The sequence below is a fragment of the Lipotes vexillifer genome, unplaced genomic scaffold (genome assembly GCF_000442215.2).
Source record: "Lipotes vexillifer unplaced genomic scaffold, Lipotes_vexillifer_v1.1 scaffold1011, whole genome shotgun sequence".
NCBI classification, from domain to species: Eukaryota; Metazoa; Chordata; class Mammalia; order Artiodactyla; family Lipotidae; genus Lipotes; species Lipotes vexillifer.
Window position 1 is genome coordinate 4,524,423 of NW_006787698.1, and position 11,109 is coordinate 4,535,531.

The 11,109-nt window shown below is 55.3% G+C and overlaps 1 protein-coding gene across 2 annotated transcripts; it reads right to left on the reverse strand.

The window, feature by feature from the left end:
- Positions 1 to 272: 272 nt before the first annotated feature.
- S1PR2 (sphingosine-1-phosphate receptor 2) lies at positions 273 to 6,846 on the reverse strand. 2 transcript variants are annotated; one of them, XM_007460653.1, is made up of 3 exons: positions 6,725 to 6,846; positions 2,009 to 2,095; positions 273 to 1,697 (listed from the first exon to the last, which is right to left on the reverse strand). In XM_007460653.1, exon 3 carries the CDS (start codon positions 1,653 to 1,655, stop codon positions 597 to 599), a length of 1,059 nt encoding a protein of 352 aa, XP_007460715.1. In that variant the 5' UTR covers positions 1,656 to 1,697; positions 2,009 to 2,095; positions 6,725 to 6,846; the 3' UTR covers positions 273 to 596. The 2 variants fall into 2 exon arrangements, with proteins under 2 accessions (XP_007460715.1, XP_007460716.1); XM_007460654.1 differs by lacking the exon at positions 2,009 to 2,095 and having other exon boundaries at positions 280 to 1,697.
- Between the last annotated feature and the right edge of the window lie 4,263 nt (positions 6,847 to 11,109).

Genomic DNA, 11,109 nt, shown 5'->3' on the forward strand with positions numbered 1-11,109 from the left:
GGGGTTAGTTCCCCACCGCCACGTGCTCTCCTGCCATCTCACTCACAGAGTCAGAAGAAAGGGAAGAAATTGCCAAAGTGGCAGCTGGTGACATTTGGGGAAGCTGTGGATTTGAGCCTGGGAACTGTTAGCCAGGGCCGCCCAGAACGGTCAGGGAGGAGGTCTCCAGCCCCTCAGGACAGTGGTTCTAGGGAAGTGGAACCACAAGAGAAGGTGGCAAGGGGGCTAAATTCAGAGAAGGGAGTCAGGCACAGGGCGGAGGCTCAGACTGCCCCTGCGCTGTGCTCCTCTCGAGCACCTGCCTGCTGTCACCTGGGCTCTTTCCAGGTCTGCCCCCCGCCCGGCCCTCCCCACGATCCAGTTCCGAAGAGGTCACTCCAGCCACCTCGCTGGCCTCCAGGACCCGGCTGCAGTTGTGCCATCCAACTGGTCAGTGCCTCAGTCAGCCAGCCCAGGTGTGAAATATCTTCAGCATCACCCAGGTCTGTGGAATGGGGGCATCTTGCTTGGCAGGCCCACGTCTCTGTCCCAGGGCACCCGGTGCCTCTCCATGGAGCCCTCTGCTGTGGTGGCCTGGTTGCCAGCCCACTTGCCCCTCAGACCATCGTGTTGCCCTCCAGATACGTGGGCGATGTGGGCATGTGTGTGCCCCTCTCCAGGGAGCTGGAGCTGCGGAGGGGCAGGAGCCGGTGGCCCGGGGTCCCGTCCCGCCCCCCTTGCACCCCTGCTGCCCGCCGCCAGCACTGCAGCGGCCGTAATACCTCCCGCCTCAGGTCCCGGCTGCGCCATGTGTAGATGACAGGGTTGAGCAGTGAGTTGAGGGTAGCAAATGCAAAGAAGTAATGGGCCTGGTAAAGGACAGGGCAGGCCCGGACAGGACAGGCATAGTCCAGGAGGAGGATGCTAAAGGCGGGCAGCCAGCAGAAGATGAAGACGCCCAGCACGATGGTGACCGTCTTGAGCAGGGCCAGTGTCTGCGGGCCAGCCACATCGGCCTGGCTGGAGCGGACCACACAGTAGATGCGGATGTACAGGGCTACGATGGCTGATAAGATGACCGAGAAGATGGTCACCACGCAGAGGACGTAGGGCTTGGCGTAGAGCGGCAGGACTGTGGAGCAGGCCTCCAGGTGGCCCAGGCAGTTCCAGCCAAGGATGGGCAGGCCGCCGAGAACCAGCGAGATGAGCCACGAGGCCGCGATAAGCAGCAGCATGCGGCAGCTCTTGTCGCTGCCGTAGAGCTTGACCTTGGCGATGGCCACGTGCCGCTCAATGGCGATGGCCAGGAGGCTGAAGACAGAGGCGGAGAGCGTGATGAAAGCAGAGCCCTCACGGGCGAACCACTGCACGGGTGTCAGCCCCAGTGTGACAGAGCCCGAGAGCAAAGTATTGGCTATGAAGGCCACGCCCGCCAGCAGGTCTGAGGCAGCCAGATTGCCCAGGAACAGGTACATGGCCGAGTGGAACTTGCTGTTGCGGGCAACCGCGATAAGCACCAGCAGGTTTTCCACCACGATGGCGCAACAGAGGATGATGATGAGGGCTGAGGCCACCTGGCGGGAGGGCGTCTCCGTCGTGTCCAGATTCTCCTTGGTGTAATTATAGTGTTCCTTGACCTTGCTGGGGCTTAGGTACTCTGAGTACACGTTGCCCATGGTGGGGCTTAGTAGCCGGCTGGGGCCATGGGGCTGTCAGAGCTGCAGAGAGAAAAGACAGATAGACAGGTCAGTGCCGTGGCTGCTGCCTGGGCTGACTCTGGACGGCTGTGGTTCAAGTCCCAACCCTGTCACATGAAGTCAGAATTATCATCATCTCTGCTTTACAAATGGGAAACCGGAGAGCTCAATTCACTTTCCCGAAGCCTCAAAGCTGGTCAGTGGCAAGAGCCTCAGAAACCCACTCCAAAGCCTCTGTAACCTCTAGGCTACAGTGTCCTTCAAAGGAATAGAAGCTCCCCCAAAGGGCATGAAACACACACAATGGACTTCCGGAAGCCTTACCCACCTACCCAGAGAGGGAGTCTTAGCCAGGACCTGGAGGGATTGTCTCATTTCTTGACAACACTGGAGCCTCGGGCCTCCTGCCGCCTGCCAACCTGGGTCAGTGAGATGCTCTCGCTGATAGCACCATCCACCCACTGCCCTGGATTTCAGGCTGGGTCTAAGCCTAGAGGCCATACGTGTTCCCAAGATAAGGTCTTGGAGAGACACCTTAGGTTTGAGCATCACAGAGGTCACGTCATTTTCAAGGACTCAGGCCCTGCAGGCCATCCAAGGTTCAACCCTGCTCCACCTCTGACACGCTGTGGGATATTGTGCCAAGTCACTCAACACTTGACCTCTAAGTCTCAATGGCCTCATCTGTGCAGTGGGGAGAAGAAAGCCCACTTCAGAGGGGTGATGGGAAAATCCTGTTGAACGATACACGAGGCACCCTTAGCATACAGCAGGCACTCAATAAATATTAACTAATATTATTAGCTTCCCTCTTCCTGCCACACCCACAGCTAGGGACTTGGTGGTCTCCTCCCAATCTTTTGGTAAGGGATGTTGAGTGAGCCAGCCAGGCAAGACTCCCAACAGCCTGTTCTCATCAGCACCATCTAGCCCTGCCCTGGGACAGAGGGTCCTAGCAGGGTGGGCAGGGCGCTGGCACCCCCTTCCCCAGCCAAGATGAAATCCAGATGTGAGGCCCTTGGAACAAACAGGGTTGAGTCCTGGCTCCCCAGTCACATCCGGTGCAGGGAGGCTGGGAGGGGGTGATGGGACGGGGGAGCCACAGGACACCCGTCTGGGAGGTCCTGGCTGGGAGGATGGGGCAGCTGTGCGAAGCCATGTGAGTGGTGAGGGGGCGTGAAGCCCCGCGGGGAGGGGGGAACGGTATTCGCTTTCATGAAAGCCTGAGTCACCCCTCTCTCAAGGAAAACTGAGCCGTGGGGGGAAGGGGCGGGAAGATGCGCGTGGGCAGAGAGGGTGAGAGGCTGACTTCATGGCCTCCCCCCAGCTTGGTAGTTGGGGGGCGGGGTCTCAGAGGAGCTGGTGCAGTGTCCGCCTTTCACGAGGGGCACAGGGGAGCCAGGAGGAAGCTCCAGACCAGCCTTTAGTTCAATGCGGGGGGGCCGTGGGAAGAGACCTCCCCAGGTCCCTGGGAACACGCCTAGCAAGGACCACGTGCACGCCAGGAGTGCCAGAAGCACCGTTCCAGAAAAGGCTGGTTAGGCCGGTTCCCAGTGAGCCTGGGAGTGATGAGGGGCTTCCGGGGTCGTCCAGCCATCTCAGTCCCGGACACCCCCTCAGAGGGGGTGCCCTGGCTCCTGGCCCGATAGAGACAGCTGCTCCCCCTGGGCGAAGGGACATCCGTCCTAGTTTGGGAACAGAGGAGGGCTTGTGCACATCCCCAGGGACTGTCGCCCCGCCCAGATCGCCACACAGAGGCTCCTTGTTCCCCTGCCTGACGAGCCCCGGTCGCCCCTCTGCCCTCTGCCCATTGCAGCCGGCTTGGCCCAGGTCTGGGCCTTACCAGACCGGCCGTCGGGCCAGAAACAGCCCGCGCCCTGATTGGCTCATTTTCAATTCCAGGGCATTGAGCAATTCGCCTATTGGCCTGAGCTTTCCATCCTCGACATTCGATTGGCCCAGTTGGGGGCGCTCTATGGCTAGCACTACTGATCTGGTCCTTTACAGGCGGTTGGAGCTCACTTCTTTCCAGGACATTATTAAGACTGTGTGGATGTCCCCGGGGAGAGTTTGAACCACAGCCTGACAGCTGGGTCACCCCGACCAGACGCCCCCAGGCTGCCCTGGCCTACTGCCCCTCCTGGGGATCATAATTGAGAATCAAGGACCCATCGCAGGTCTGGGAAGCACACTTGCTGGTGGGCTAGAAGCCCAGGGTGCGTCCCAAGGCCGCCCCCTCCACCGCCGCTCAGACCCCTCTCTTGTCTGGCAGCCAAGAGAAAGATTTATGGCTGCTTCCTAGGGAAATAAGAAATGGTTTCAGGACTTCCCTGATGGCGCAGTGGTTAAGAATCCGCCTGCCAATGCAGGGGACACAGGTTTGAACCCTGGTCCAGGAAGATTCCACATGCCGCGGAGCGACTAAGCCCGTGCACCACAACTACTGAGCCTGCGCTCTAGAGCCCGCGAGCCACAACTACTGAGCCCGTGTGCCACAACTACTGAAGCCCGTGCGCCTAGACCCCGTGCTCCCCAACAAGAGAAGCCACCGCAATGAGAAGTCTGCACACCGCAACGAAGAGTAGCCCCACTCGCCGCAACTAGAGAAAGCCCACGCGCGGCAACAAAGACCCAACGCAGCCAAAAATTAAATAAATAAATAAATGTATAAAAAAAATAAAAGAAAGAAAGAAATGGTTTCAGCCCTCGTACCCCAGGGACTGACCAAAATGTCTGTCTTCCTCCATGAGGGGAAGATCCTCACTTCGGGCAGCCTCAGGCGGGGGTGGTTCATGAGAGAAGGGGAATCTGAGGCCCACAGTGCCTCTGTCTTCTCCACTAGGACCTTGCTTAAGGCAGGTTCATGCTTCCCAGAAAGAGGAAGCAGGGTCTGGAGGTTGGGGCTGGCACAGTCACCCCCAGGCCTTCCTGCTTCCCCTCCCTGTGTCAGGCTCCCAGGCCTGGCTAACATAGGGCCTGACTCCCTCCCAGATGCTCAGTAAGACATCCCTGGGCTCAGCACTGGGGAATGGCCAGGCCTGAAATGGAGCAAGGGGGACAAGTGACAGGGTTTGGAAGGAAGGGAAGCGAGACAGACCAAGACTGTTCAGGGGGAGATTAGGCAAGTAAAAGGCAAGAGGAAGCCTCAGTGGCTTCCAGGAGCCCCTCCCCCAAGTTCCATGGAGGCAGACCCTGTGGTTACTGTTCTCCTGGGCACTCACTGGTCCCATGCCCCATGCCCTAGGGCAGCCCCCTAGGCTTGGTTTCCCCTCAGTTGCCCTCTACACTGCCATTCTCCATGCAGCATCCAGGGGGAGCTTTTAAATTTATAGCTCCAATATGTCACTCCTCAGCTCCAGATTCTTCCATGGCTCCCCACTACCTAAAATGGCCTGGCCCCTGCCCACCTCCCCTCCTCCCACTCTCCCCCAGGGTCAGTCCACTGCAACCACACTGGCCTCTGAAGTGTCAGCCCCGTTCTTACCTCAGAGCTTTTGCCTCTGCTGTTTCTCCACCTGACATGGCCTTCCCACAAAGCCCTGAATGACTGTCTCCCCATCTTTCAGGTTTCTGTTTGGTGGCCTCCTCTAACCACCAGGCTATCCTAGCCACCTTCCCTAGGCCCTTTCTACCACAGCATCTTTTTATTATATTCACAGCACTTGCCAATTTCAGCAATAATGATTGTATTTCTTGTTTTCTGTCTGTTTCCAGGGTAGAATGTGTGTCAGAGGACAGCAACTAAGTCTGTTTTCACTCCCTGGAATGATGCCTGGCATACAGAAAGCGCTCAGAAAACGTGTAGGATGGATGGATGGATGGATGGATGGATGGGTGGATGGATGACCAAACGAACGAGGCCCCAGTGGGCCCCCGAGGGCGGAGGCTCCTAAACTCAGCCCAGGCCCGAACAACAGCAAGGGAGGCTAGAGACACCCCTGGTCCGCTGGGAGGCCACCCCCACCAGGCGAAGCCCAGCTGGATGTCTCCTTGGAGACGGCGCCACGACCCGCCCCCGCCCTCAGGCTGCAGTCTCGGCCTCCTTATCTGGCGGTGGAATGCACGGTATCCACACTCGCTGCCTCTGGGGCCGCGCCTCCTCTCTCCCGCGACAGCCACACGCGGGTGACCCACACATCTCCAAGTGGGGGTGGGGGGCTCCTCTGCGTCCAGCCAGGGGCCCAATCTCGATATTCCCAGAGGACTGGGGAGAGGTGGGGACAGATCCCAGCAGCAGCTGCACCGCGAATGCCGCACGCGTGTCGCACCACGCGGGGGACCGTGGGCTCAGCGCGTGGCGCCCGGAGCGTCCGATTAGGGCACAGTCGGGAGAGGGTATGGAAATCCCCGGGTGAGTCAACTCGTGCCAGAGGAGTGGGCGAGGTTCCCACGCTTGGCTGGGCCCGGAACCACGCGGGGTCCGCGCCACGGGTGCCCTCACCCACGCCCCATCCCCGGGTCCCAGGGGAAAGAAGAGACGCCGGAGCCACGCAGTCAGATTCACTTTCCTTCCAGAACAAAGCCACGACCCCGCGGGGGGACTGGAAGAGACGAACTACTCGGGGAAACTGAGGCAGAGGACCAGATGTGGAGGAGGTGGGCAACTGCCTTCCTCTGGGGCCCCGCCCCTTGGCCTGGAGGTACTGCGGCGCGCGGCACCTTTCGCCTTCGCCCAGCCGGAGTCAGCAAAGAGGGGAGTCCTCCCCTCCCCCATACACACTCCCCAAACCCCCGGTCCGGGGGCACGCCATCCAGCCTCCCAGTCTCCGGCCGAAAGCGCTCGGATTCCGCCTTCTCCTCGGGGCCAACTTCCTGCCGCTGGAGAAGGCGGGGAGCTCAGTCTGGGGGTTCGCGGCTGAGGCAGTGGGGCCTCCTGGGATCGTGGAGAGGGCGCACGATGACCACTCCCTCGGTGCAGCAGGAGCACGGGCGGCGCGTGCGCGCCCGCGACGCCCCCGACCCCTGGCCGGCGCCCCTAGCTCCGATCCCGCGACCTCCGGGGACCAGGTCCCGCCCTTTCTGCTTCCCCCCTCGCCACGCACGCTCACCTGGCTAGGCCGACCCGGGTCCTTTCCCTGGCCGGAGGGGCTTTGGCGTCTGCGTCCCCGGGACGGCCGCGGCTAGGGCTGGGACTGCCCGCCGGGCTCCTCTGCGTCCCGGGGCTGGGGACCGGGGACGTAGGGGGACCGGGAGAGGCGCCGCCTCGGCCCCCACTTGCCCCGCCCTATCTCCGCCTCCTTTCCGGCGGCAGCAGCAATGAATTCCAGATGTGGCCTGCCCAGCGGGGCGCGCGTGAGGGCGGGCGGGGAGGAGGCGGGCGGGGAGGTGGCGCGCGGGGTCCCTTTGTCCGCACCCCCACCTCCAGCCCTGCCCCTCCCAGCCCCCACCCGTGAGAAGCGGTCGGCGCATGACGTCACGCAGCCCCGTGCTGTCCAGTCGCTCCTGGCCAGGTGACCTCAACCTGAAACGACTGTCTTGGATTGCAGATGTACTCTTGGCCCATCCCTGGGAGCCTGGAATTGGAGGAGCACGTGGAATCCCCTTTATTTACTCAGCGAGGAGCCACGAAGCACCTACTAAGTGTCAACACAACAAATAGGCATTAAGTGCCCACTGTGTGTTCATCCAACAAATAAGCAAGTTCCTACTATGTGCCAGGCCCTGCCTCAAAGAATGGATTGGTTTTTGCCTTGATAAGGCCCCAAAATTCAGGCGCTGGCCCCTCTGCCCTGGAAGACTGGGAGCACCCAGAAGTTTCCACTGCCTCTGTCAATCGATTGCTCTCACTGTGGTTGACCAGCAGGCTCAGGTTGAGTCCTGCCTTTCAAGTTTTGAGGCCCAATCTTCTATCCACTTCTTTTTTTTTTTTTTTTTTTGCTGTGGCACGAGGGATCTTAGTTCCCCAACTGGGATGGAAACCGTGCCCCCTGCAACGGAAGCGTGGAGTCTTAACCACTGGACCACCAGGGAAGTCCTATCCAGTTCTTTAGTTAGTTTCCCTCTTTTCCTCATTCAGCTTTTCCTGGGCATATCTGGGTGCCTGGCTGCAGAGATGAAGCACACCTTCATTTACTGACGCGTGTGTGTGAAATCAGTGACTAGACAACACGCCCCTCACTCCTTCAACAAATGTTTTTGGTGTACCTGCTGGGCACAGCGGTGAACAGAACAGGAAAAAAAGCCCTTGCCTTCATGGAACTTATGTTCAAGAGGGTACTATTTGTGAAGATGAATACATAATCTGCTTATATGTTTACTTACCACATACAGTAAGCACCTGGTATGTGCCAGATACCATACTAAAAGGCTGGAGATAGATCAGGAAACAAAACAGATAAAATTCCCTGTTCCAATGGAGCTGATGTTCTACTGTATGTGCTCAGAATATCCAGAATATTGCAAGAAGAAGAAACTGATAAATTTCCTGGGCGAGGAACTGAAAGATAGGGGACAGGGGACAGGAGGGAGGTAGCTTTCACTCTGTGAATCCTTTTGTACCTTTTGACTTTTGTAACATGTGCCCTATTCCAACAATAAATTAAATTGCAAGTTAGACTGCATGATACCCAGACAGTGCAAGAAAAAGGAGGGAGAGGGTATTATCTATCTTCTCTCTGTCTATCTATCTTTTTTTTTTTTTGCAGCACCACGTGGCTTGTGGGATCTTAGTTCCCCAACAAGGGATTGAACCCGGGCCCTCAGCAGTGAAAGCGCAGAGTCCTAACCACTGGACCACCAGGGAATTCCCTATATGTATATGATACTTCAGTGAAGAGTGTTGAAAAGCAAAATGACAAAAAAGTGTATTTGCACTGCCGTGTTCATTGCAGCACTATTCACAATAGCCAAGGTATGGAATCTGTCAACAGATAAATAGATGAAGATGTGATATATATATATGTATATATATATATATATATATATACACACACACACATATACACTCACAATGAAATATTATTCAGCCATGAGAAAGGAAGTCCTGTCATTTTCAACAACATGGATGAAACTTGAGGGCCTTAGGCTAAGTGAAAAGAGCCAGACAGAGAAAAACAAATACCACATGGTATCACTTTTATGTGGAATTACAGAAACAGAGAGTAGGAAAAGTGGTTGCTGGGGCTGTGGTGAGTGGGGAAATAGGGAGAGATTAGTAAAAGGGTGCAAACTGTCAGTTATAATAAGGTCTGGGGATCTAATTTACAGCATGGTAACTACAGTTGGTAATACTTATCAAACAATTGGAACTTCTGAGAGAGTAGAACTTAAATGCTCTCACATCCACAATAAAAAGATAAATATGTGAGGTGAAGGATGTGTTCATTAACTAGATGGGGGGAATCCTTTCACAATGTATACATATATCCAGTCACCTGGATGTACACTTTAAATATCTTACAATTTTACATGTCAGGGATACCTCAGAAAAGCTGAAAATTAAAAAAAATTGTGGATGCTTAAATCCCAGACAATGCAACCAATTTTAAAAAAGGGAGAAGTTCGGCACACTCTTCTGTATGCATATTATACTCCATAAGCAGTGTTGAACAGCAAAACTTTGAAAAAGGAAATTAAAGTTGATCCGTTTATGCCTATTAAAAAGTAAAATTGGAGTAGTCTTGATATGAAACTGTATTCAACATATTAAGATGAAAAAAGCGCAATGTAAATCAGTTGCTTGCTTGCCTGCCTGCGTTTCTGGGTATATTTATAAGGGCTGTATAAATACACACACATTTGCCTGTGGACATACAGGCCATCTGCAGGAGAAGGGCACAAGACACTGTCACAGCGGTTACCCCCAGGGAGGGGGACGGGGGGGTGGCAGGGGAACAGGTGAGAGGGGACCAGACTTTTCATGGTGTACCCTGGGGGTGGGGGGGGGACTGTTTGAAATTTTTAGCTCATATTACCAATTCAAAAAATTTACAAAGACATGAAAAATCAAATCGAAGGTAACAAATCACCAGACTTCTAATGTAAAATTGTTCCTGTAATAATAATAATAACAAATAGTATCAATAGTATAAATAATAACATTGCTAATAAACACCTATGCTATTATTCAACGTGTCGCTATGAAATAAATTCATATTAAGAGTAAACATATTGGGGGCTTCCCTGGTGGCGCAGTGGTTGAGAGTCCGCCTGCCAATTCAGGGGACACAGGTTCATGCCCTGGTCCGGGAAGATCCCACATGCCGCGGAGCGGCTGGGCCCGTGAGCCATGCCCGCTGAGCCTGCGCGTCCGGAGCCTGTGCTCCGCAACGGGAGAGGCCACAACAGTGAGAGGCCCGCGTACCGCAAAAAAAAAAAAAAAAAAGAATAAACATATTTAAGTTATGAATAAGGAAATGAATATTAAGAATCAATATATTAATGTTACATACAGGTATACAGCATATATATTTATATAATGCAACATAGAATGCTCTGTGCCAGCTCTGGTGATACCTCGTTGGTTTCTGCCAACCAAAACTGACAGTCCGTTGGAGGAGACTGAAGAAACCAGACCATTCTAACACAGGGTAAGCAGGGCTTTGATGGGAAGATAAGAAAAGCCAGAGAGTGAATTCACTCCTCTTCCTGAGCCAGATTTCAGTGTCCACTCAGCTCCGGGCCAGATCTTGGGGTCCACTCAGACCTCAGCACAACCTTACCGAATCCTCTGCCCAAATGAAGTGTGGCTGTACAACCTCTAGAAACCAGGTGTTCAACCCACAGAGGACAAAGTACTAAAAAAACTGGGTCCTCTCCTCGCCAGAGAGCTATCAGAGCGGAAATCTAAGCCCTCTGTGAGGATCTGAGAGCTGGGGAGGAAGTGCCCCCCCCCAGCTTGCCTTGGCTGGCTCAGCAGTTTGCTATCCCCTCAGGGGCCTGTGGCGGGGGGGGGGGGGTACTATCAAGGCTGCAGACATATCCGGCCGTCTGTTAGGGGGACCATGGCTCCTAGACAAAGGTGATGTCCCCAGGGATACACAGATACACCAGCAAGCCACTTCTGCCTCCCCGCTTCACCTCCCACTTCTGGGGTAACATGAGGTCTCCACTGGGTCAGCTGAGGGAACGGGCTAGAGAATTGGGAAACACTGGCATAGACGCCCTGATGGTCCAGGGGGTCAAAGGGGAAAGGTGAACCCTCCCTAGGGGGCATCCCTGAGTGAGAGAACAGCAGAAGAGGAAGGAAACGGGGCCCTTGCCTTAGGGAGCTCCCAAGCAGGGGAAAAAGAAGAAAAGGAAGAGGCTTGGAGCAGCCTTCACTAATTACAGGGCCACTGACAATAGTGGCTTATACTCACATGGACAGGCTGTGCTGGGTGCGGCTCTACGAATTCTCCAACCCTAGGAGGTGGGTATTATGATTATCATCATCATCCCATTTTTTAAAATAGACTTTATTTTTTAGAACAGTTTCAGGATCACAGCAAAACTG